Source organism: Artemia sp. Qi Xiang Cuo, chromosome 11 (genome assembly GCF_049724085.1).
Source record: "Artemia sp. Qi Xiang Cuo chromosome 11, ASM4972408v1, whole genome shotgun sequence".
Classification (NCBI taxonomy): Eukaryota; Metazoa; Arthropoda; class Branchiopoda; order Anostraca; family Artemiidae; genus Artemia; species Artemia sp. Qi Xiang Cuo.
Window position 1 is genome coordinate 68,835,441 of NC_142804.1, and position 24,120 is coordinate 68,859,560.

Genomic DNA, 24,120 nt, shown 5'->3' on the forward strand with positions numbered 1-24,120 from the left:
ACTTCCTGGCCGAAGGGCCATGAAACGGAGATCAGCACTACCGGTAGGGATTGTAAAATCCAATGCCGTATTCTTTACCTTACTTTTACATCAAAATCCAGGGTTTTGTTAGAAAAAGCTTGACTCAGCTTTTTGTCAGGGGGTGAGGCCGAATTGTTACCAGAATGAGCAAAGTCCATTCATTACTTTCTCCTCTAATCACCATTTTCTAATCACGATTACAAAGCGTGAATACCTCTTATTGGTTGTCGAATCAGGGTGGTAGATATTATAAGATTACAGTCTCAGGATGTCATTTTAGCTGGATTAAGGTGTCAATCTAAAATAGCCTATAGCTATTTTCATTTGGATATTGGTGTCCGCTAACCTCCTACCGGTAGCTCAAGGCCGTATCCAGGGGGGGGGGGGTTACCCGGTTTGAACCCCCCCCCCCCGAATTTTTTGACCAAGTCGAAAATTAGTAAAACCTTAGTAAAAATTAGTCGAAAACCGAGTCAAAAATTAGTAACCCCCCCCCCCCCGAACAAAAATCCTGGATCCGCTCTTGCGGTAGCTATACACTTACAATGCAAAAATCACGCAAAAACAACAACCCATGAGCGTTGGCTTAATAAAGAGCTATGTAGTGAAATGAACAAAGATTGTCCCTTTTTTCTCCAGCGGGTTCGCATGGAAAGTGCTAGAAACTTCCAAACAGGCCTTCCATCGACAATTGAAATATCTAGGGTTTTAATCTTTTTAGTCTTTTTAAGAGCCGAAGGTTATTGGGAGCGACCAGTCCCTTCTCATGCCTCAGGTAACTCCGTATCTCCACATGACATGGGAATGAAATTTCAGGACAGACCAGGGGTGGGCAAACATTTTCGGAGGGGCTACATTGTAAACATTATTGCTAACGATGGCTTTATTTACTAGCCTAGATAACATACTTTAGTTATAACTTACAACAGAATATAACTTAAACATGAATGCAGCCATGGCTGCAACCTAGTAAAGAGCAATGCACGACCCATAGTAACCAGAAATTCAAAAAAAGAGGTTTTGGTTACAGCAATAGCTGCAACCTAATAAACAGCAGCCAACAGTGACCAAACGTTTTCAAACACATTTTGGAAAATAATAGAATAAATCTGGTTAAATTTCATGTTTTGGGGTATAATAACAAAGGGTTTAATTGTATAAATGATCATGATACATTCTAAAACTAACAACATAAATTAGCTGTCAGTATGTAGGAACAAAGAATAAAGTTTTCGAAGAACACAAAATATTTTGAAACTATAAAGAACATTTCATCATTTTGCTTTATCTTTGTTTAAATTCAAACAATTCTTTTTTTGGTACGGCTAAATGGTACATTACCTTATTTAAAAAAAACTTCAATGATTAATTTAAACCATTAAAACATTTTTCCACCTGTTTTTTTTAGAGCTATCATTTTTTCTCTATTTAGTCATTCAAAGCTGAGCTGAGGCGAAAACAAATCCTATTTTCAAAAAATAGGATTTTTTTGAAAATAGGCCCACTTTCCCTAATATTACAGGAGAGCTAATTAAAAATAAAAACGCACAATGAAAGAATATTTCTCACAAATCAGAATTTAAGAAACTTGTCACTTTAAAGACCGATCCATAATTAATATTTCAACCGGAATTCAATGAAAATGTCAAAATTGCTGAATTGTTCGTTACTTCAAAGATAAGGACTTATGTCCTTTTAGAACAATTTGTAACTCGATCAGAATTAAAGATAAGTCCATTTAAAATAGATCAATGGTTAGAACTCTTCGATTTCTTTTGAACCATATGCTTAACTAGTTTTCAGAAAAAAGTGGACTTACACCATTTTGCAAAAAGCTACGGATATGTTCCCAAAAAAGTGGACTTATGCCGTTTTTGCAAAAAGCCACGGATATGCTCCCAACTATAGCAAGTCATCTTATCTTTTGTCATATTTCTGTTAGAGAAACAAAAAATGTTATATTAACTTTCAAGCTGTTCCGATTTGTATAATGAGTTACAATACACAATTCATAACATCATATTAATTTACATTGCAATGCTAACACTTCTCAAGAACTAAGAAAGTCATGTCTGAGAAATTAATTTTAGCTTTGTCAACTCTAGTTACTTTTTCATCGTTGCATAAGTACCACTCTCCCTCTAGGGTCCTTCTGTAAGCATAATAATGACCACCGTTTTTGGATCCACTATGAACGACTATGGAACATGCGCGGTAGAGTTCCTCTGATATTGGTAGATTATAGTAATAATGAGCCAGATCAGACTCAGGTGTCTTCATCAGGTAAACCTTGTCCGGACAAAATTCTATAATTTTTCTATTTATTTTTCTCGATAATGCTCTTCTGTCCAGATTTAGTACAAGAAATTTAGCGGTGTGAGTGAATATGGTAAAAAGTCTACACTTGTGGCCATTTGGACATCTTTGGACATTATCTTTTGCTAGTTGAAATGGGTATAAAACATCATAAAATGGTATGTCTTTCGTTTCAATGATCTCTTCGTCGGCACGTGCATGAGGGTTTAGGACTCCAGGAACAGGAAAATAACATACTTCTATATCATCTAGATTGGAGTTATTGGGGTTATCAATTTGACTCCATTTACACACCGAACAAGCTAAGTACTTCTTGACTTTGTAACGGAATAGATCACGCAGGGGACTCTCAGTTTCATTTCCAGAATTTTCATTCTTTATGGTCGCTAAAAGTATTTCCCAGAACTCACAAAGTGACTGCTGACGACGTTCTGAAAATCCATACTCTGCAGGTAGTAAAGATCTCAAAACTGTCGCGCTTTCGGTATAACTTGGCGACCAAAAAATTCTCTGCAACTCTTTAACAACATTTCCTTTTAGTCCTACTAATTTCTGAAAAAATGCTCCTTGTAGACTAAAAAGGCACTGAAGTGCTGCATTGGCATAGCATGAAACACCATCGTTATTGTTTAATCCTTTCAAACCAACAATATCCCTTTGCTCTGACAGGGTTGACGTTGCTAATGTAATACAACGTTTTGAATCATTGTGTAACTTAATGTCATCAGGGAAAGTGAATTGCGCGATGCTTCCTCTACTAATCCCGACGTAAGATTTATCTTCATCTTCCGATAAACAGAGATCCTGTGCGACAATATCTTCGTCTTCAGAAAAATAGAGATCATTGGTATAGCATGAAACACCACCGTTATTCTTTAATCCTTTCAAACCAACAATATCCCTTTGCTCTGACAGGGCTGACGTTGCTAATGTAATACAACGTTTTGAATCATTATGTAATTTAATTTCATCAGGGAAAGTGAATTGCGCGATGCGTCTTCTACTAATCCCGACGTAAGATTTATCTTCATCTTCCGATAAATAGAGATCCTGTGCGATAATATCTTCGTCTTCAGAAAAATAGAGATCATTGGTATAGCATGAAACACCACCGTTATTCTTTAATCCTTTCAAACCAACAATATCCCTTTGCTCTGACAGGGCTGACGTTGCTAATGTAATACAACGTTTTGAACCATTATGTAATTTAATTTCATCAGGGAAAGTGAATTGCGCGATGCGTTTTCTGTTAATCCCGACGGAAGAGGGATCCATATATTTATCGTCATCTTCAGATAAATAGAGATCTTGTGCAACAGATCTCTTGTAGATCTTTTGTAGATCTTGTGCAACAAGATCTCTATTCATTTTCTCAAGTTCACGGCGTTTTCTCAAGTTCGCTACCACTTTTGAATACTGTCCTGGATTCACTGGCTTTGTAGGTTTTCTAACACATGGATCACCATGAACATAACCATGATCTTCTAATTCTCTCAGTCTGACAATTATAAAGTCGGCTCTACTTTTCGAAAATAATGACTTCAGTTTTTGTGTATGTAACTCCATATTAACTTTAGCTTTTGTAGTTTTACCAGTTACTTTTACTGGAAATGACATCACTTCCCCTGACCTCTTCCTTCTCTTTGTTGATTTATTTTTTCTTCTTCCCTTTTTGATGGGCGTGGGAGAGGTAACCACAGAAAGACCAGTTATTTCTCCACCTTCCACTTTAGAATTTTCATCATTGAGGTACAAAACCTCTGACACGGCTGATGTTGCTAATGTAATGCAACGTTTTGAATCCACGTATTTCTCATTTTCTGCTACAATGGGTGACACTGTACAAGTGGATACTAACATCTTCTAAGTTAGTGTGTTTGTCATAAACTAACCTGTTTCAGGATGTGACGTGTTGTTTATAGCCTAGATGACGTCACTTTCTATTAGAGACACCCCCTTAATAGTAGGGTATGACGTCATTCCCTATTGATAGCATTCTATTTATTGGATAGGTGAGGATATTCGCATTCTGAGCCCGCTTCTGTGTCAGTAAACTTGAGTTACAAATATGACGTCATAGAAGGTTCGAGTTACCGATAGTATTGAAATGAAAAAAAAAGGTTCCATGTATTTTTATTTGGTCACCTCATTGCTTATTCAATCCACTGGCTAAATCAAATGTTCTAGCGCCGTTTTTTACGGGGCGTTTAAAGACCTTGTTTTTTAAAAGATTTGGTGTTTACTTACTTTCATACTGTCTTTAATATTAACTTCAGTTATATTTGGAATCACCTTCAGCTGCAGCTAATTTTTCATCAGAATTCGACATTAAAAAAGAAAGAAAGAAATGAATATGAAGATGTCAAACGGGTTTATGGCCAGTAAATGAAAACAAAGAGAACAAAAAAAGAAATGAATATTTCGCCCGTATACAACAAGCCTTCTTCAGCGTAAAAAAAAAATCTAGAAACTAAGACTAAAAAAATATAACTAATATATATATATATAACTGAAATAGACCAACTAAAATATATAATATACAGTTAATAACATATTGGTAGCTACTCGTTTTCATGAAGGTAGCTGGCAATTGTATATGTGAGTAATTATATATAATGTATTTTAGTTAGACTATTTTAGTTTTATGTATATTCTTTAGTTATATTTTTTAGTTTCTAGTTTTTTTTTCTACGTTGAAGACGCCTTGTTGTATACGGTCAAAATATTCGTTTGATTTTTTGTTCATTTTGTTTTCATTTACTAGCCATAGACCCGTTTGTCGTATTTATATTCTTTTATTTGTTTTGTCATGGCTGGCCAGTTTGGGTTTAGATCTTTTATTCGACATTAAAGTTTCGTTACGCTGTTCGTCCCCTGGTATTTTATAATCTGAATACACTGGAGCTCATGAGGTAACTTCACCTTCCATTAACTTTCCCCTCTTGATCCTGTGCAAGTCATGCCACGCCTGTTAATACAGCTGTCGCTGATCATCCTTGCCACCTCAAAGCTTGAGGTGGCCTTGCCAACATTTTATTTTATCCGCTACCTAATCGTCATATTTAAAAGTAGTTTAATCGACACAGTTCAAGAACCAATTTTTCATTCCGAATATTTTCTCGTTTTAATGTTGTGACAGATTAAGAAACAATTTATGCAAAAAATTGTGTTAAGTGTCGACACGACACACAGTCAGAATGTTGCTCCCTTAACTGAAGTTAGCAGCTGTTTTGTAGATTAATCTCTGAACCTCCCTTCATTTAATACAAACCTGAATAAGGGTGTTACATGGTAATATCTCCACTTTTACAGCTGAAGAATGTTTTTGGCAGGATCCCATGGGAGGCACAAAATCTGAGAATTCTCTTACTGAAATTCCCCTATCTCTATATTTAGTCTTCTTTTTCTTCTACACGTAAACAACTTATAATTTGCAACTTATTGGTAGAAACTAATGTTTATAGTACCTATTTTTGGTTTATGCCTTTAATATTGGTGCTAGGGGGTGAAAGAACCCCGCCATTGCGACAATTTTTTTCTATATAGTATAAATATTGCATTCACATGTATACACCGCAGAAGTCGAAAGGATGAGGGGGGGACATCATGAGCCTTTCCGGGAAGTTTCTTGCAGGATCGAGATGGCAATTGCTACCAGATTTTTTTCAGCGAGTTTAAACGATAATTTTTCTCATCTCCTATTTATATACAAGGTCTAATCTCTTTATTTCCCAGGGAACGTCAAACCTGGCGTTCATGAGGAATATTTTATAATTTAGGATAGGTGGAGGTGGTCACTCTACCACCAGTAGACAAAATGACTGCGCAATATAGATCAGGTTTCCGACTGGTACAACTGATTATACTTTCGTTTTAATATACTTTAATATATGAGTTAAAATTATGCATAAAAAGCTCCTTTGTATTCTTATGACCCTCCCCCCTGTCTAAGAGGGTTATGCCACATGTTGGAATAACAACAGTTAGTAGCGCATCAGTCTTAAAGAAATATGAAGAAGTAATCTTCTCGAGTCTAGATTACTGTTAGGAATCCAAAATTTCTTTTTGCTGGAACGATGCTGGAGACATCTTGGTTATCCCCAAGATGTCTTTGGAATCGTTCCAGCAAAAGAAATAAAAAGAAATATAGTTAGACTAAGTTTTGACAAGAATCAGGTCAAAGTTTTGGTTTAGAGACAGGTCAGAATTAGGTAAGGACAGGTTTAGAGACATCTTTGTCATCCCCAAGATGTCTTTGGAATCGTTCCAGCAAAAGAAATAAAAAGAAATATAGTTAGGCTAAGTTTTGACAAGAATCAGGTCAAAGTTTTGGTTTAGAGACAGGTCAGAATTAGGTAAGGACAGGTTTAGAGACATCTTGGTCATCCCCAAGATGTCTTTGGAATCGTTCCACCAAAAGAAATAAAAAGAAATATAGTTAGGCTAAGTTTTGACAAGAATCAGGTCAAAGTTTTGGTTTAGAGACAGGTCAGAATTAGGTAAGGACAGGTTTAGAGACATCTTGGTCATCCCCAAGATGTCTTTGGAATCGTTCGAGCAAAAGAAATAAAAAGAAATATAGTTAGGCTAAGTTTTGACAGGAATCAGGTCAAAGTTTTGGTTTAGAGACAGGTCAGAATTAGGTAAGGACAGGTTTAGAGACATCTTGGTCATCCCCAAGATGTCTTTGGAATCGTTCCAGCAAAAGAAATAAAAAGAAATATAGTTAGGCTAAGTTTTGACAAGAATCAGGTCAAAGTTTTGGTTTAGACAGGTCAGAATTAGGTAAGGACAGGTTTAGAGACATCTTGGTCATCCCCAAGATGTCTTTGGAATCGTTCCAGCAAAAGAAATAAAAAGAAATATAGTTAGGCTAAGTTTTGACAAGAATCAGGTCAAAGTTTTGGTTTAGAGACAGGTCAGACTGAGGTAATGACAGGGTTAGAGACATCTTGGTCATCCCCAAGATGTCTTTGGAATCGTTCCAGCAAAAGAAATAAAAAGAAATATAGTTAGGCTAAGTTTTGACAAGAATCAGGTCAAAGTTTTGGTTTAGAGACAGGTCAGAATTAGGTAATGACAGGTTTAGAGACATCTTGGTCATCCCCAAGATGTCTTTGGAATCGTTCCAGCAAAAGAAATAAAAAGAAATATAGTTAGGCTAAGTTTTGACAAGAATCAGGTCAAAGTTTTGGTTTAGAGACAGGTCAGAATTAGGTAAGGACAGGTTTAGAGACATCTTGGTCATCCCCAAGATGTCTTTGGAATCGTTCCAGCAAAAGAAATAAAAAGAAATATAGTTAGGCTAAGTTTTGACAAGAATCAGGTCAAAGTTTTGGTTTAGAGACAGGTCAGAATTAGGTAATGACAGGTTTAGAGACATCTTGGTCATCCCCAAGATGTCTTTGGAATCGTTCCAGCAAAAGAAATAAAAAGAAATATAGTTAGGCTAAGTTTTGAGAAGAATCAGGTCAAAGTTTTGGTTTAGAGACAGGTCAGAATGAGGTAAGGAAAGGTTTAGAGACATCTTGGTCATCCCCAAGATGTCTTCGGAATCGTTCCAGCAAAATAAATAAAAAGAAATATAGTTAGGCTAAGTTTTGACAAGAATCAGGTCAAAGTTTTGGTTTAGAGACAGGTCAAAATTGGTATCTTGGGTATAACCAAGATGTCTCCACAGTCGTTCTAGCAAAAGAAATAGAAAAAAAAGCCAGGTTAGATTTTGATGATTATTAGGTCAAAGTCCAGACGGTCAATGTCAAATCACAAGTTTTGATAGCGAAAGATAAATCACAAAAATCAGATTTTTTAGGCGACTCTAAATATATAAATTTATTACGTTATAAGCTACTCAGAAAAAGTTGCCAGCATGAAACTGTTGCCCAAGTTTTCAAAAAAGGGAGAAAACAACCCCAAAGGGCGAGTTGTCTTGATGAAAATTACACCATCAAATTCAGCACACTAGAGAATCATACTGCAGAGGTTTCTTTTAAAATGCAGTATTTTGTCTACGTACCAAGAAAGATGGTTTAGAATATACCAGTATTCACGGCCAAGTTTGGGACCACGGTATTGCGCCTTTAGAAGACCGTGGCACAGAAAGAATTATAAAAATTTGTGTTCTGTTTGTTTGTTTCTTCTGGTGTGACTGAACCTAATCAACGGACATAGAATATCAGAAGAAAGCTCATTCAAACGGAATTTGTAAGTTCTACTGCCGTTTCTAAGTTGACAAACATAGAAGAAGAAGAAGAGCATCAGAAAAAAAACATTCAAACGGAATTTGTCAGTTCTACTGCCAATCTCGAGTTGACAAACATAGAAGAAGTTAGGTTGGGACTAGAAGTTAGGGAAGGGGGAGAGGGTTAAATCTCTACTCCCTCTTCATTTTCCGGGAATATTTTTGAACTAAGCCAGTAGCATTTGTGCGGCGGGTTGATAGGTCCCCTCTTATTGCAAAAAGATGTATTTCTGTGACATTAGAGATTATACTCTTATCCTTTTCGAAACGAAACCTGAAGAGGGGGATTGGAAAGAGGTGTAAACCAGAGAGCTTACCGAGGGGAAGGACAAGCGTTATCAAGAGCTTTTTTCAATCTAGATTTAAATGAGAAAGTTTTTCATTTTCACATTTATTGACCCAAATATCATGTCGTTTCCTAGGGGGGCATTGCTCCCTGAACCCCTTGGCAGCTTCCATTGGGGATATCCCGAAAAAGAAACATTCGTTCGATTTGTGTTTGTGAAGGGAGAAGATGTGGGGTAAACAAATAAGTGCCTCCGATCCGCCTAAAAGTTTTGGAATTATTATCCCAAGTGGATATTTGAATCTATTCAAGGTGAAGCTAGCTCAAAAGACAGTATATTTATCCAGGCCATCAAAATAGTCATCTGCAATAGGCATATCCCAAGAACAAGTAGGGGGACCGAAAAAAGGCTTTCAAGGGCGCTTAGGAGGGCAGGCGGGGGGACTCAGCATATTCAAGAAAGAAATAAGACTTCACAAATATTTTTGTACCCTAATTACTGTTTCATTCGAAAAAAGACACGACTGTTTCTTAATGTTTCGATATCCTATATCCAAGGCCATATTCAGGAGAGGGGTTAGAGGGTTTGAACCTCCTCCCCCGGAATGTTTGTTCGACTCGTAAAAACATAATAAAAATGTATAAAAACACGTTTTTAAGCGTTTTTTAAAGTTTTTGTACCCTCCACCCCAAACAATCACCCCCCCCCCCCCGCGCAAACTTTAAAAACCGAGAAATATTACCTTTATAAATGGGTAGCAGGGATGCAACTCTTTTTCTTTCCTTTTTTTTCTCCATCGTAGGGCAGAACCAAGGTAGAAAGTCATGGAATAAGGGTAATTCAAATAGTCTATGGGTTTCTAAGAGTGATTTGGAGGAAATTGGAGACCCCAAATAAAAGATTTACAAAGATTTATGACTGACCATGTCCACAGGACTTTGATGACAAATGGGCAACTGAGATTGTTCTTATCATACGAGCTTTGCCTACTGAAATTGCAATGGGGATGATCGAGATTTTTGGGTTGACTCAGAACGGACAATAACCACTGCAGTTGTATGCCAAACGGAGGCTGAATTTACCGGGACTCACAGTTGAACAAGTGACCTAAGCCTAATAAGCTCGCCCGCTTAGAGTCTCAGGCGGGCTACCATGTTTAAGGATTGACACATGACCCACAAGTCCCCTGAACTCACAGGTGAACGGTGAGACCTATAGTTTCCCAAGTGTTTGGTTAAACGGCACGGGTAAACGCCGGGAGTAACTATGACCCTCTTATTGGATAAATACTTGTGTGTGTCTCCCTCTTTTTTTATTTCCAAGAGCTGTCTCGAACTAGCGGTCATAAAATATTAAGAGAGGGTTCATTTGAACGGAAATAAAAAAATCCACTACCCTTTTAAGCACCAAAAGAAATCGCACCGCAGCATTTGCCATTATGTACCACAAAACCTCAATTTTGTCCAATTAGGGCCAAAATGCCAGGGGCTGCATACTCCAAGAAAAATTATCAAATTTTCAAAGTCAACAACCCTAAACCCAAGAATTTGAGCCCCAAATCCCCCCCGCCTCCCTGCTCATCTTTAGAAAAACGAGGTATTTAGCGAAAAAAGAAACTTGTCTATATTGAGAATTAGAAGATATCAATCTATCTTATACAATACCGTTAAACATGCTGTTGGCAATAGCTCCACAAGGGACAATTTTCCTACCATCAGACGTTTGATGAAATGGAGCGCAGTCTGAGGAAACATCACCCAAACTTCCAAGAAGCTGAAAATCATCACGTGATTTTACGTACCGACGGTGATTTTGGAAAAAATTTGTAAGTCCATAGTACATAAACACTTGTCCCTGAAAAAAGGGAAAAATTTAGAATCAGCCTTAGGGAGAAGAATCAACGACTGTTGCAATTAGCCTTCGGGAAAAATCAAAGGCTGATATGAACAGCCTTTGATAGACTGTCGACATACCATTTTGTACGACCGATCATAGTAAGAAGCTCTTCCAGGATTGTATCCAGGTTTTTTTCGGGGGTGGGGGGGGGCAAAAACTTAAAAAACATCAACATTTGTTTATATTCATTTTTATTACGTTTTTACGAGTCGGAGAAATATTTCGAGGGGCGGGGGTCGAACCCCCTAGCCCCCTGGCTACGGCCCTTCAATTCCAATAGGATCCTAAGTTCCCCAGCCACTACTATTTTAAAATTTTTTTTTTTTAACACGGATATTCCCACGCCACTGAATTGGAAGAACCCCTTACTACTCCGATCGTCCAAATGAATAAACGTCAGGATGTGAAGGGTTAGCAGAGTCACAAAGAAAATTATTAATTAACATGTCTTAATTATTAACTTCTAATACTTGATGTTTTAACTAACTTGAATACTTGATTTACTCTTGGTGGCACACCGGCCAAGATACTTTAAGGGGACCTTGGCCACTGGAAATGCGCAGGAGGAAGTTCCGATATTTTATTTTGTGTGGAATGCCCTCCTCCTCCTCAGTTACATTTTAGAAATAATTAATCAAAAGACTAATATAACTCCTAGGTCAAAGGATACCGGTAGTTCCTAGACACTGGTGAGCCGAGAAATTTTGGAACGAGAATTTTGGCAGCGATAATTTAAACATTTTGTTGTATGATGTAAATTCTTTATTTAAATTTATTTATGAAATTATTTTTTATGAATCTTATTTTATATCATTATGTTATTTTTATGCTAATTTTGTTTATTATGTTAATTTTATATTATTTCATTAATGTTTAATCATTTATAAATTTGATTTTTTTTTCATAAATTAATCGAAAGACTAATATAACTCCTAGGTCTTAGGATACCGGTAGTTTCAGTACAATGACGAACTGAGAACTTTTGGATCCTGAGTATAGGCACCGATAATTTAAACATTTTGTTATGTAACGCAAATTCTTTATTTGAATTTACTTATGAATTTTAAGTCATTACGTTAATTTTATTTTAATTTTGTTTATTATGTTAATTTTATATTATTTCATTAATTTTATAATTATTAATGAATTATTGATTTTTTTTTAATTATAATTTGAATTATAATTATAAATTATAAATTTTGAATTTTATTGATTTTTTATTGAATTATAATTATTGATTTTTTTTAGTTTGGATAAATTTATAATGTGTTTAATTTATATTACATATTATTTTTCCGCAATTACAGGAGCGTGAAAAAAAAAATTCGCCTCATGTTATTTACCTTTTTTGTTATTGTCATTAAATTTCTTATTAAGATTTGACATGCAATTTGTAGGTTATTTTTACGCTACCGTTCTGTTATGCTTGTTATATTACTTACTGGTGTTACTAACGGTCAGGTCCTTGTGTGTAAATTTAATTGTCATTAATTTCTTATTAAGATTTGACATGCAATTTGTAGGTTATTTTTACGCTACCGTTCTGTTATGCTTGTTATATTACTTACTGGTGTTACTAACAGTCAGGTCCTTGTGTGTAAATTTAATTGTCATTAAATTTCTTATTAAGATTTGACATGCAATTTGTAGGTTATTTTTACGCTACCGTTCTGTTATGCTTGTTATATTACTTACTGGTGTTACTAACGATCAGGTCCTTGTGTGTAAATTTAATTGTCATTAAATTTCTTATTAAGACTTGACATGCAATTTGTAGGTTATTTTTACGCTACCGTTCTGTTATGCTTGTTATATTACTTACTGGTGTTACTAACGATCAGGTCCTTGTGTGTAAATTTAATTGTCATTAAATTTCTTATTAAGATTTGACATGCAATTTGTAGGTTATTTTTACGCTACCGTTCTGTTATGCTTGTTATATCACTTACTGGTGTTACTAACGTTCAGGTCCTTGTGTGTAAATTTAATTGTCATTAAATTTCTTATTAAGATTTGACATGCAATTTGTAGGTTATTTTTACGCTACCGTTCTGTTATGCTTGTTATATTACTTACTGGTGTTACTAACGGTCAGGTCCTTGTGCATAAATTTAATTGTCGATAAATTTCTTATTAAGATTTGACATGCAATTTGTAGGTTATTTTTACGCTACCGTTCTGTTATGCTTGTTATATTACTTACTGGTGTTACTAACGATCATGTTCTTGTGTGTAAATTTAATTGTCGTTAAATCTCTTATTAAGATTTGACATGCAATTTGTAGGTTATTTTTACGCTACCGTTCTGTTATGCTTGTTATATTACTTACTGGTGTTACTAACGCTCAGGTCCTTGTGTGTAAATTTAATTGTCATTAAATTTCTTATTAAGATTTGACATGCAATTTGTAGGTTATTTTTACGCTACCGTTCTGTTATGCTTGTTATATTACTTACTGTTGTTACTAACAGTCAGGTCCTTGTGTGTAAATTTAATTGTCATTCAATTTCTTATTAAGATTTGACATGCAATTTGTAGGTTATTTTTACGCTACCGTTCTGTTATGCTTGTTATATTACTTACTGGTGTTACTAACGATCAGGTCCTTGTGTGTAAATTTAATTGTCATTCAATTTCTTATTAAGATTTGACATGCAATTTGTAGGTTATTTTTACGCTACCGTTCTGTTATGCTTGTTATATTACTTACTGGTGTTACTAACGTTCAGGTCCTTGTGTGTAAATTTAATTGTCATTAAATTTCTTATTAAGATTTGACATGCAATTTGTAGGTTATTTTTACGCTACCGTTCTGTTATGCTTGTTATATTACTTACTGGTGTTACTAACGGTCAGGTCCTTGTGTGTAAATTTAATAGTCATTAAATTTCTTATTAAGATTTGACAAGCAATTTGTAGGTTATTTTTAAGCTACCGTTCTGTTATGCTTGTTATATTACTTACTGATGTTACTAACGATCAGGTCCTTGTGTGTAAATTTAATTGTCATTAAATTTCTTATTAAGATTTGACATGCAATTTGTAGGTTATTTTTACGCTACCGTTCTGTTATGCTTGTTATATTACTTACTGGTGTTACTAACGGTCAGGTCCTTGTGTGTAAATTTAATTGTCATTCAATTTCTTATTAAGATTTGACATGCAATTTGTAGGTTATTTTTACGCTACCGTTCTGTTATGCTTGTTATATTACTTACTGGTGTTACTAACGATCAGATCATTGTGTGTAAATTTAATTGTCATTAAATTTCTTATTAAGATTTGACATACAATTTGTAGGTTATTTTTGCGCTACCGTTCTGTTATGCTTGTTATATTACTTACTGGTGTTACTAACGATCAGGTCCTTGTGTGTAAATTTAATTGTCATTAAATTTCTTATTAAGATTTGACATGCAATTTGTAGGTTATTTTTCCGCTACCGTTCTGTTATGCTTGTTATATTACTTACTGGTGTTACTAACAAACAGGTTCTTGTGTGTAAATTTTATTGTCATTAAATTTCTTATTAAGATTAGACATGCAATTTGTAGGTTATTTTTACGCTACCGTTCTGTTATGCTTGTTATATTACTTACTGGTGTTACTAACGATCAGGTCCTTGTGTGTAAATTTAATTGTCATTAAATTTCTTATTAAGATTTGACATGCAATTTGTAGGTTATTTTTACGCTAACGTTCTGTTATGCTTGTTATATTACTTACTGGTGTTACTAACGGTCAGGTCCTTGTGTGTAAATTTAATTGTCATTAAATTTCTTATTAAGATTTGACATGCAATTTGTAGGTTATTTTTACGCTACCGTTCTGTTATGCTTGTTATATTACTTAATGGTGTTACTAACGGTCAGGTCCTTGTGTGTAAATTTAATTGTCATTAAATTTCTTATTAAGATTTGACATGCAATTTGTAGGTTATTTTTACGCTACCGCTCTGTTATGCTTGTTATATTACTTACTGGTGTTACTAACGATCAGGTCCTTGTGTGTAAATTTAATTGTCATTAAATTTCTTATTAAGATTTGACATGCAATTTGTAGGTTATTTTTACGCTACCGTTCTGTTATGCTTGTTATATTACTTACTGGTGTTGCTAACGATCAGTTACTTGTGTGTAAATTTAATTGTCTTTAAATTTCTTATTAAGATTTGACATGCAATTTGTAAGTTTTTTTTACGCTACCGTTCTGTTATGCTTGTTATATTACTTACTGGTGTTACTAACGACCAGGTCCTTGTGTGTAAATTTAATTGTCATTAAATTTCTTATTAAGATTTGACATGCAATTTGTAGGTTTTTTTTACGCTACCGTTCTGTTATGCTTGTTATATTACTTACTGGTGTTACTAACGATCAGGCCCTTGTGTGTAAATTTAATTGTCATTAAATTTCTTATTAACATTTGACATGCAAGTTGTAGGTTATTTTTATGCTACCGTTCTGTTATGCTTGTTATATTACTTACTGGTGTTACTAACGGTCAGGTCCTTGTGTGTAACTTTAATTGTCATTAAATTTCTTATTAAGATTTGACATGCAATTTGTAGGTTATTTTTACACTACCGTTCTGTTATGCTTGTTATATTACTTACGGGTATTACTAACGATCAGGTCCTTGTGTGTAAATTTAATTGTCATTAAATTTCTTATTAAGATTTGACATGCAATTTGTAGGTTATTTTTACGCTACCGTTCTGTTATGCTTGTTATATTACTTACTGGTGTTACTAACGATCAGGTCCTTGTGTGTAAATTTAATTGTCATTAAATTTCTTATTAAGATTTGACATGCAATTTGTAGGTTATTTTTACGCTACCGTTCAGTTATGCTTGTTATATTACTTACTGGTGTTACTAACGATCAGGTCCTTGTGTGTAAATTTAATTGTCATTAAATTTCTTATTAAGATTTGACATGCATTTTGTAGGTTATTTTTACGCTACCGTTCTGTTATGCTTGTTATATTACTTACTGGTGTTACTAACGATCAGGTCCTTGTGTGTAAATTTAATTGTCATTAAATTTCTTATTAAGATTTGACATGCAATTTGCAGGTTATTTTTACGCTACCGTTCTGTTATGCTTGTTATATCACTTACTGGTGTTACTAACGTTCAGGTCCTTGTAGTTAAATTTAATTGTCATTAAATTTCTTATTAAGATTTGACATGCAATTTGTAGGTTATTTTTACGCTACCGTTCTGTTATGCTTGTTATATTACTTACTGGTGTTACTAACGATCAGGTCCTTGTGTGTAAATTTAATTGTCATTAAATTTCTTATTAAGATTTGACATGCAATTTGTAGGTTTTTTTTACGCTACCGTTCTGTTATGCTTGTTATATTACTTACTGGTGTTACTAACGATCAGGTCCTTGTGTGTAAATTTAATTGTCATTAAATTTCTTATTAAGATTTGACATGCAATTTGTAGGTTATTTTTACGCTACCGTTCTGTTATGCTTGTTATATTACGGACTGGTGTTACTAACGCTCAGGTCATTGTGTGTAAATTTAATTGTGATTAAATTTCTTATTAAGATTTGACATGCAATTTGTAGGTTATTTTTACGCTACCGTTCTGTTATGCTTGTTATATTACTTACTGGTGTTGCTAACGATCAGGTCCTTGTGTGTAAATTTAATTGTCATTAAATTTCTTATTAAGATTTGACATGCAATTTGTAGGTTATTTTTACGCTACCGTTCTGTTATGCTTGTTATATTACTTACTGGTGTTACTAACGATCAGGTTCTTGTGTGTAAATTTAATTGTCATTAAATTTCTTATTAAGATTTGACATGCAATTTGTAGGTTATTTTTACGCTACCGTTCTGTTATGCTTGTTATATTACTTACTGGTATTACTAACGGTCAGGTCCTTGTGTGTAAATTTAATTGTCATTAAATTTCTTATTAAGATTTGACATGCAATTTATAGGTTATTTTTACGCTACCGTTCTGTTATGCTTGTTATATTACTTACTGGTGTTACTAACGATCAGGTCCTTGGGTGTAAATTTAATTGTCATTAAATTTCTTATTAAGATTTGACATGCAATTTGTAGGTTATTTTTACGCTACCGGTCTGTTATGCTTGTTATATTACTTACTGGTGTTACTAACGATCATGTCATTGTGTGTAAATTTAATTGTCATTAAATTTCTTATTAAGATTTGATATGGAATTTGTAGGTTATTTTTACGCTACCGTTCTGTTATGCTTGTTATATTACTTACTGGTGTTACTAACGATCAGGTCCTTGTGTGTAAATTTAATTGTCATTAAATTTCTTATTAAGATTTGACATGCAATTTGTAGGTTATTTTTACGCTACCGTTCTGTTATGCTTGTTATATTACTTACTGGTGTTACTAACGATCAGGTCCTTGTGTGTAAATTTAATTGACATTACATTTCTTATTAAGATTTGACATGCAATTTGTAGGTTATTTTTACGCTACCGTTCTGTTATGCTTGTTATATTACTTACTGGTGTTACTAACGTTCAGGTCCTTGTGTGTAAATTTAATTGTCATTAAATTTCTTATTAAGATTTGACATGCAATTTGTAGGTTATTTTTACGCTACCGTTCTGCTATGCTTGTTATATTACTTACTGGTGTTACTAACGATCAGGTCCTTGTGTGTAAATTCAATTGTTATTAAATTTCTTATTAAGATTTGACATGCAATTTGTAGGTTATTTTTACGCTACCGTTCTGCTATGCTTGTTATATTACTTACTGGTGTTACTAACGATCAGGTCCTTGTGTGTAAATTCAATTGTTATTAAATTTCTTATTAAGATTTGACATGCAATTTGTAGGTTATTTTTACGCTACCGTTCAGTTATGCTTGTTATATTACTTACTGGTGTTACTAACGATCAGGTCCTTTTGTGTAAATTTAATTGTCATTAAATTTCTTATTAAGTTTTGACATGCAATTTGTAGGTTATTTTTACGCTACCGTTCTGTTATGCTTGTTATATTACTTACTGGTGTTACTAACGATCCGGTCCTTGTGTGTAAATTTAATTGTCATTAAATTTCTTATTAAGATTTAACATGCAATTTCTAGGTTATTTTTACGCTACCGTTCTGTTATGCTTGTTATATTACTTACTGGTGTTACTAACGATCAGGTCCTTGTGTGTAAATTTAATTGTCATTAAATTTCTTATTAAAATTTGACATGCAATTTGTAGGTTATTTTTACGCTACCGTTCTGTTATGCTTGTTATATTACTTACTGGTGTTACTAACGACCAGGTCCTTGTGTGTAAATTTAATTGTCATTAAATTTCTTATTAAGATTTGACATGCAATTTGTAGGTTTTTTTTACGCTACCGTTCTGTTATGCTTGTTATATTACTTACTGGTGTTACTAACGACCAGGTCCTTGTGTGTAAATTTAATTGTCATTCAATTTCTTATTAAGATTTGACATGCAATTTGTAGGTTATTTTTACGCTACCGTTCTGTTATGCTTGTTATATTACTTACTGGTGTTACTAACGATCAGATCCTTGTGTGTAAATTTAATTGTCATTAAATTTCTTATTAAGATTTGACATGCAATTTGTAGGTTATTTTTACGCTACCGTTCTGTTATGGTTGTTATATTACTTACTGGTGTTACTAAAGATCAGGTCCTTGGGTGTAAATTTAATTGTCATTAAATTTCTTATTAAGATTTTACATGCAATTTGTAGGTTATTTTTACGCTACCGTTCTGTTATGCTTGTTATATTACTTACTGGTGTTACTAACGATCAGGTCCTTGTGTGTAAATTTAATTGTCATTAAATTTCTTATTAAGATTTGACATGCAATTTGTAGGTTATTTTTACGCTAGCGTTCTGTTATGCTTGTTATATTACTTACTGGTGTTACTAACGATCAGGCTCCTTGTGTGTAAATTTAATTGTCATTAAATTTCTTATTAAGATTTGACATGCAATTTGTAGGTTATTTTTACGCTACCGTTCTGTTATGCTTGTTATATTACTTACTGGTGTTACTAACGATCAGGTCCTTGTGTGTAAATTTAATTGTCATTACATTTCTTATTAAGATTTGACATGCAATTTGTAGGTTATTTTTACGCTACCGTTCTGTTATGCTTGTTATATTACTTACTGGTGTTACTAACGATCAGGTCCTTGTGTGTAAATTTAATTGTCATTAAATTACTTAGTAAGATTTGACATGCAATTTATAGGTTATTTTTACGCTACCGTTCTGTTATGCTTGTTATATTACTTACTGGTGTTACTAACGATCAGGTCCTTGTGTGTAAATTCAATTGTTATTAAATTTCTTATTAAGATTTGACATGCAATTTGTAGGTTATTTTTACGCTACCGTTCTGGTATGCTTGTTATATTACTTACTGGTGTTACTAACGATCAGGTCCTTGTGTGTAAATGTAATTGTCATTAAATTTCTTATTAAGATTTGACATGCAATTCGTAGGTTATTTTTACGCTACCGTTCAGTTATGCTTGTTATATTACTTACTGGTGTTACTAACGATCAGGTCCTTTTGTGTAAATTTAATTGTCATTAAATTTCTTATTAAGGTTTGACATGCAATTTGTAGGTTATTTTTACGCTACCGCTCTGTTATGCTTGTTAAATTACTTACTGGTGTTACTAACGATCAGGTCCTTGTGTGTAAATTTAATTGTCATTAAATTTCTTATTAAGATTTAACATGCAATTTGTAGGTTATTTTTACGCTACCGTTCTGTTATGCTTGTTATATTACTTACTGGTGTTACTAACGATCAGGTCCTTGTGTGTAAATTTAATTGTCATTAAATTTCTTATTAAAATTTGACATGCAATTTGTAGGTTATTTTTACGCTACCGTTCTGTTATGCTTGTTATATTACTTACTGGTGTTACTAACGATCAGGTCCTTGTGTGTAAATTTAATTGTCATTAAATTTCTTATTAAGATTTGACATGCAATTTGTAAGTTTTTTTTACGCTACCGTTCTGTTATGCTTGTTATATTACTTACTGGTGTTACTAACGACCAGGTCCTTGTGTGTAAATTTAATTGTCATTAGATTTCTTATTAAGATTTGACATGCAATTTGTAGGTTATTTTTACGCTACCGTTCTGTTATGCTTGTTATATTACTTACTGGTGTTACTAACGATCAGGTCCTTGTGTGTAAATTTAATTGTCATTAAATTTCTTATTAAGATTTGACATGCAATTTGTAGGTTTTTTTTACGCTACCGTTCTGTTATGCTTGTTATATTACTTACTGGTGTTACTAACGACCAGGCCCTTGTGTGTAAATTTAATTGTCATTAAATTTCTTATTAAGATTTGACATGCAATTTGTAGGTTTTTTTTACGCTACCGTTCTGTTTTGCTTGTTATATTACTTACTGGTGTTACTAACGATCAGGTCCTTGTGTGTAAATTTAATTGTCATTAAATTTCTTATTAAGATTTGACATGCAATTTGTAGGTTATTTTTACGCTACCGTTCTGTTATGCTTGTTATATTACTTACTGGTGTTACTAACTATCAGGTCATTGTGTGTAAATTTAATTGTTATTATATTTCTTATTAAGATTTGACATGCAATTTGTAGGTTATTTTTACGCTACCGTTCTGTTATGCTTGTTATATTACTTACTGGTGTTACTAACGATCAGGTCCTTGGGTGTAAATTTAATTGTCATTAAATTTCTTATTAAGATTTGACATGCATTTTGTAGGTTCTTTTTACGCTACCGTTCTGTTATGCTTGTTATATTACTTACTGGTGTTACTAACGATCAGGTCCTTGTGTGTAAATTTAATTTTCATTAAATTTCTTATTAAGATTTGACATGCAATTTGTAGGTTATTTTTACGCTACCGTTCTGTTATGCTTGTTATATTACTTACTGGTGTTACTAACGATCAGGTCCTTGAGTGTAAATTTAATTGTCATTAAATTTCTTATTAAGATTTGACATGCAATTTGTAGGTTATTTTTACGCTACCGTTCTGTAATGCTTGTTATATTACTTACTGGTGTTACTAACGATCAGGTCCTTGTGTGTAAATTTAATTGTCATTAAATTTCTTATTAAGATTTGACATGCAATTTGTAGGTTATTTTTACGCTACCGTTCTGTTATGCTTGTTATATTACTTACTGGTGTTAGTAACGATCAGGTCCTTGTGTGTAAATTTAATTGTGATTAAATTTCTTATTATGATTTTACATGCAATTTGTAAGCTATTTTTACGCTACCGTTCTGTTATGCGTGTTATATTACTTACTGGTGTTACTAACGTTCAGGTCCTTGTGTGTAAATTTAATTGTCATTAAATTTCTTATTAAGATTTGACATGCAATTTGTAGGTTATTTTTACGCTACCGTTCTGTTATGGTTGTTATATTACTTACTGGTGTTACTAACGATCAGGTCCTTGGGTGTAAATTTAATTGTCATTAAATTTCTTATTAAGATTTGACATGCACTTTGTAGGTTATTTTTACGCTACCGTTCTGTTATGCTTGTTATATTACTTACTGGTGTTACTAACGATCAGGTCCTTGTGTGTAAATTTAATTGTCATTATATTTCTTATTAAGATTTGACATGCAATTTGTAGGTTATTTTTACGCTACCGTTCTGTTATGCTTGTTATATTACTTACTGGTGTTACTAACGATCAGGTCCTTGTGTGTAAATTTAATTGTCATTAAATTACTTAGTAAGATTTGACATGCAATTTATAGGTTATTTTTACGCTACCGTTCTGTTATGCTTGTTATATTACTTACTGGTGTTACTAACGATCAGGTCCTTGTGTGTAAATTCAATTGTTATTAAATTTCTTATTAAGATTTGACATGCAATTTGTAGGTAATTTTTACGCTACCGTTCTGATATGCTTGTTATATTACTTACTGGTGTTACTAACGATCAGGTCCTTGTGTGTAAATGTAATTGTCATTAAATTTCTTATTAAGATTTGACATGCAATTCGTAGGTTATTTTTACGCTACCGTTCAGTTATGCTTGTTATATTACTTACTGGTGTTACTAACGATCAGGTCCTTTTGTGTAAATTTAATTGTCATTAAATTTCTTATTAAGGTTTGACATGCAATTTGTAGGTTATTTTTACGCTACCGCTCTGTTATGCTTGTTAAATTACTTACTGGTGTTACTAACGATCAGGTCCTTGTGTGTAAATTTAATTGTCATTAAATTTCTTATTAAGATTTAACATGCAATTTGTAGGTTATTTTTACGCTACCGTTCTGTTATGCTTGTTATATTACTTACTGGTGTTACTAACGATCAGGTCCTTGTGTGTAAATTTAATTGTCATTAAATTTCTTATTAAAATTTGACATGCAATTTGTAGGTTATTTTTACGCTACCGTTCTGTTATGCTTGTTATATTACTTACTGGTGTTACTAACGATCAGGTCCTGGTGTGTAAATTTAATTGTCATTAAATTTCTTATTAAGATTTGACATGCAATTTGTAAGTTTTTTTTACGCTACCGTTCTGTTATGCTTGTTATATTACTTACTGGTGTTACTAACGACCAGGTCCTTGTGTGTAAATTTAATTGTCATTAGATTTCTTATTAAGATTTGACATGCAATTTGTAGGTTATTTTTACGCTACCGTTCTGTTATGCTTGTTATATTACTTACTGGTGTTACTAACGGTCAGGCCCTTGTGTGTAAATTTAATTGTCAATAAATTTCTTATTAAGATTTGACATGCAATTTGTAGGTTATTTTTACGCTACCGTTCTGTTATGCTTGTTATATTACTTACTGGTGTTACTAACGATCAGGCCCTTGTGTGTAAATTTAATTGTCATTAAATTTCTTATTAAGATTTGACATGCAATTTGTAGGTTATTTTTACGCTACCGTTCTGTTTTGGTTGTTATATTACTTACTGGTGTTAATAACGATCAGGTCCTTGTGTGTAAATTTAATTGTCATTAAATTTCTTATTAAGATTTGACATGCAATTTGTAGGTTATTTTTACGCTACCGTTCTGTTATGCTTGTTATATTACTTACTGGTGTTAATAACTATCAGGTCCTTGTGTGTAAATTTAATTTTCATTAAATTTCTTATTAAGATTTGACATGCAATTTGTAGGTTATTTTTACGCTACCGTTCTGTTATGCTTGTTATATTACTTACTGGTGTTACTAACGATCAGGTCCTTGTGTGTAAATTTAATTGTCATTAAATTTCTTATTAAGATTTGACATGCATTTTGTAGGTTATTTTTACGCTACCGTTCTGTTATGCTTGTTATATTACTTACTGGTGTTACTAACGATCAGGTCCTTGTGTGTAAATTTAATTTTCATTAAATTTCTTATTAAGATTTGACATGCAATTTGTAGGTTATTTTTACGCTACCGTTCTGTTATGCTTGTTATATTACTTACTGGTGTTACTAACGATCAGGTCCTTGAGTGTAAATTTAATTGTCATTAAATTTCTTATTAAGATTTGACATGCAATTTGTAGGTTATTTTTACGCTACCGTTCTGTCATGCTTGTTATATTACTTACTGGTGTTACTAACGATCAGGTCCTTGTGTGTAAATTTAATTGTCATTAAATTTCTTATTAAGATTTGACATGCAATTTGTAGGTTATTTTTACGCTACCGTTCTGTTATGCTTGTTATATTACTTACTGGTGTTACTAACGATCAGGTCCTTGTGTGTAAATTTAATTGTCATTAAATTTCTTATTATGATTTTACATGCAATTTGTAAGCTATTTTTACGCTACCGTTCTGTTATGCGTGTTATATTACTTACTGGTGTTACTAACGATCAGGTCCTTGTGTGTAAATTTAATTGTCATTAAATTTCTTATTAATATTTGACATGCAATTTGTAGGTTATTTTTACGCTACCGTTCTGTTATGGTTGTTATATTACTTACTGGTGTTACTAACGATCAGGTCCTTGGGTGTAAATTTAATTGTCATTAAAATTCTTATTAAGATTTGACATGCAATTTGTAGGTTATTTTTACGCTACCGTTCTGTTATGCTTGTTATATTACTTACTGGTGTTACTAACGATCAGGTCCTTGTGTGTAAATTTAATTGTCATTAAATTTCTTATTAAGATTTGACATGCAATTTGTAGGTTATTTTTACGCTACCGTTCTGTTATGCTTGTTATATTACTTACTGGTGTTACTAACGATCAGGCCCTTGTGTGTAAATTTAATTGTCATTAAATTTCTTATTAAGATTTGACATGCAATTTGTAGGTTATTTTTACGCTACCGTTCTGT

At 33.2% G+C, this 24,120-nt stretch overlaps 1 protein-coding gene across 2 annotated transcripts in view; it reads right to left on the reverse strand.

Moving 5' to 3' along the window:
* The window catches only part of Cdc50 (cell cycle control protein 50A), a 141,767-nt gene that overhangs the window by 28,552 nt on the left and 89,095 nt on the right, over positions 1 to 24,120 (reverse strand). For both annotated transcript variants that reach the window (XM_089096983.1, XM_089096982.1), the window contains exon 4: positions 10,530 to 10,719. In XM_089096983.1, the coding sequence (XP_088953109.1) occupies positions 10,530 to 10,719 (190 nt within the window). The remainder of the gene's footprint in view (positions 1 to 10,529; positions 10,720 to 24,120) is intronic.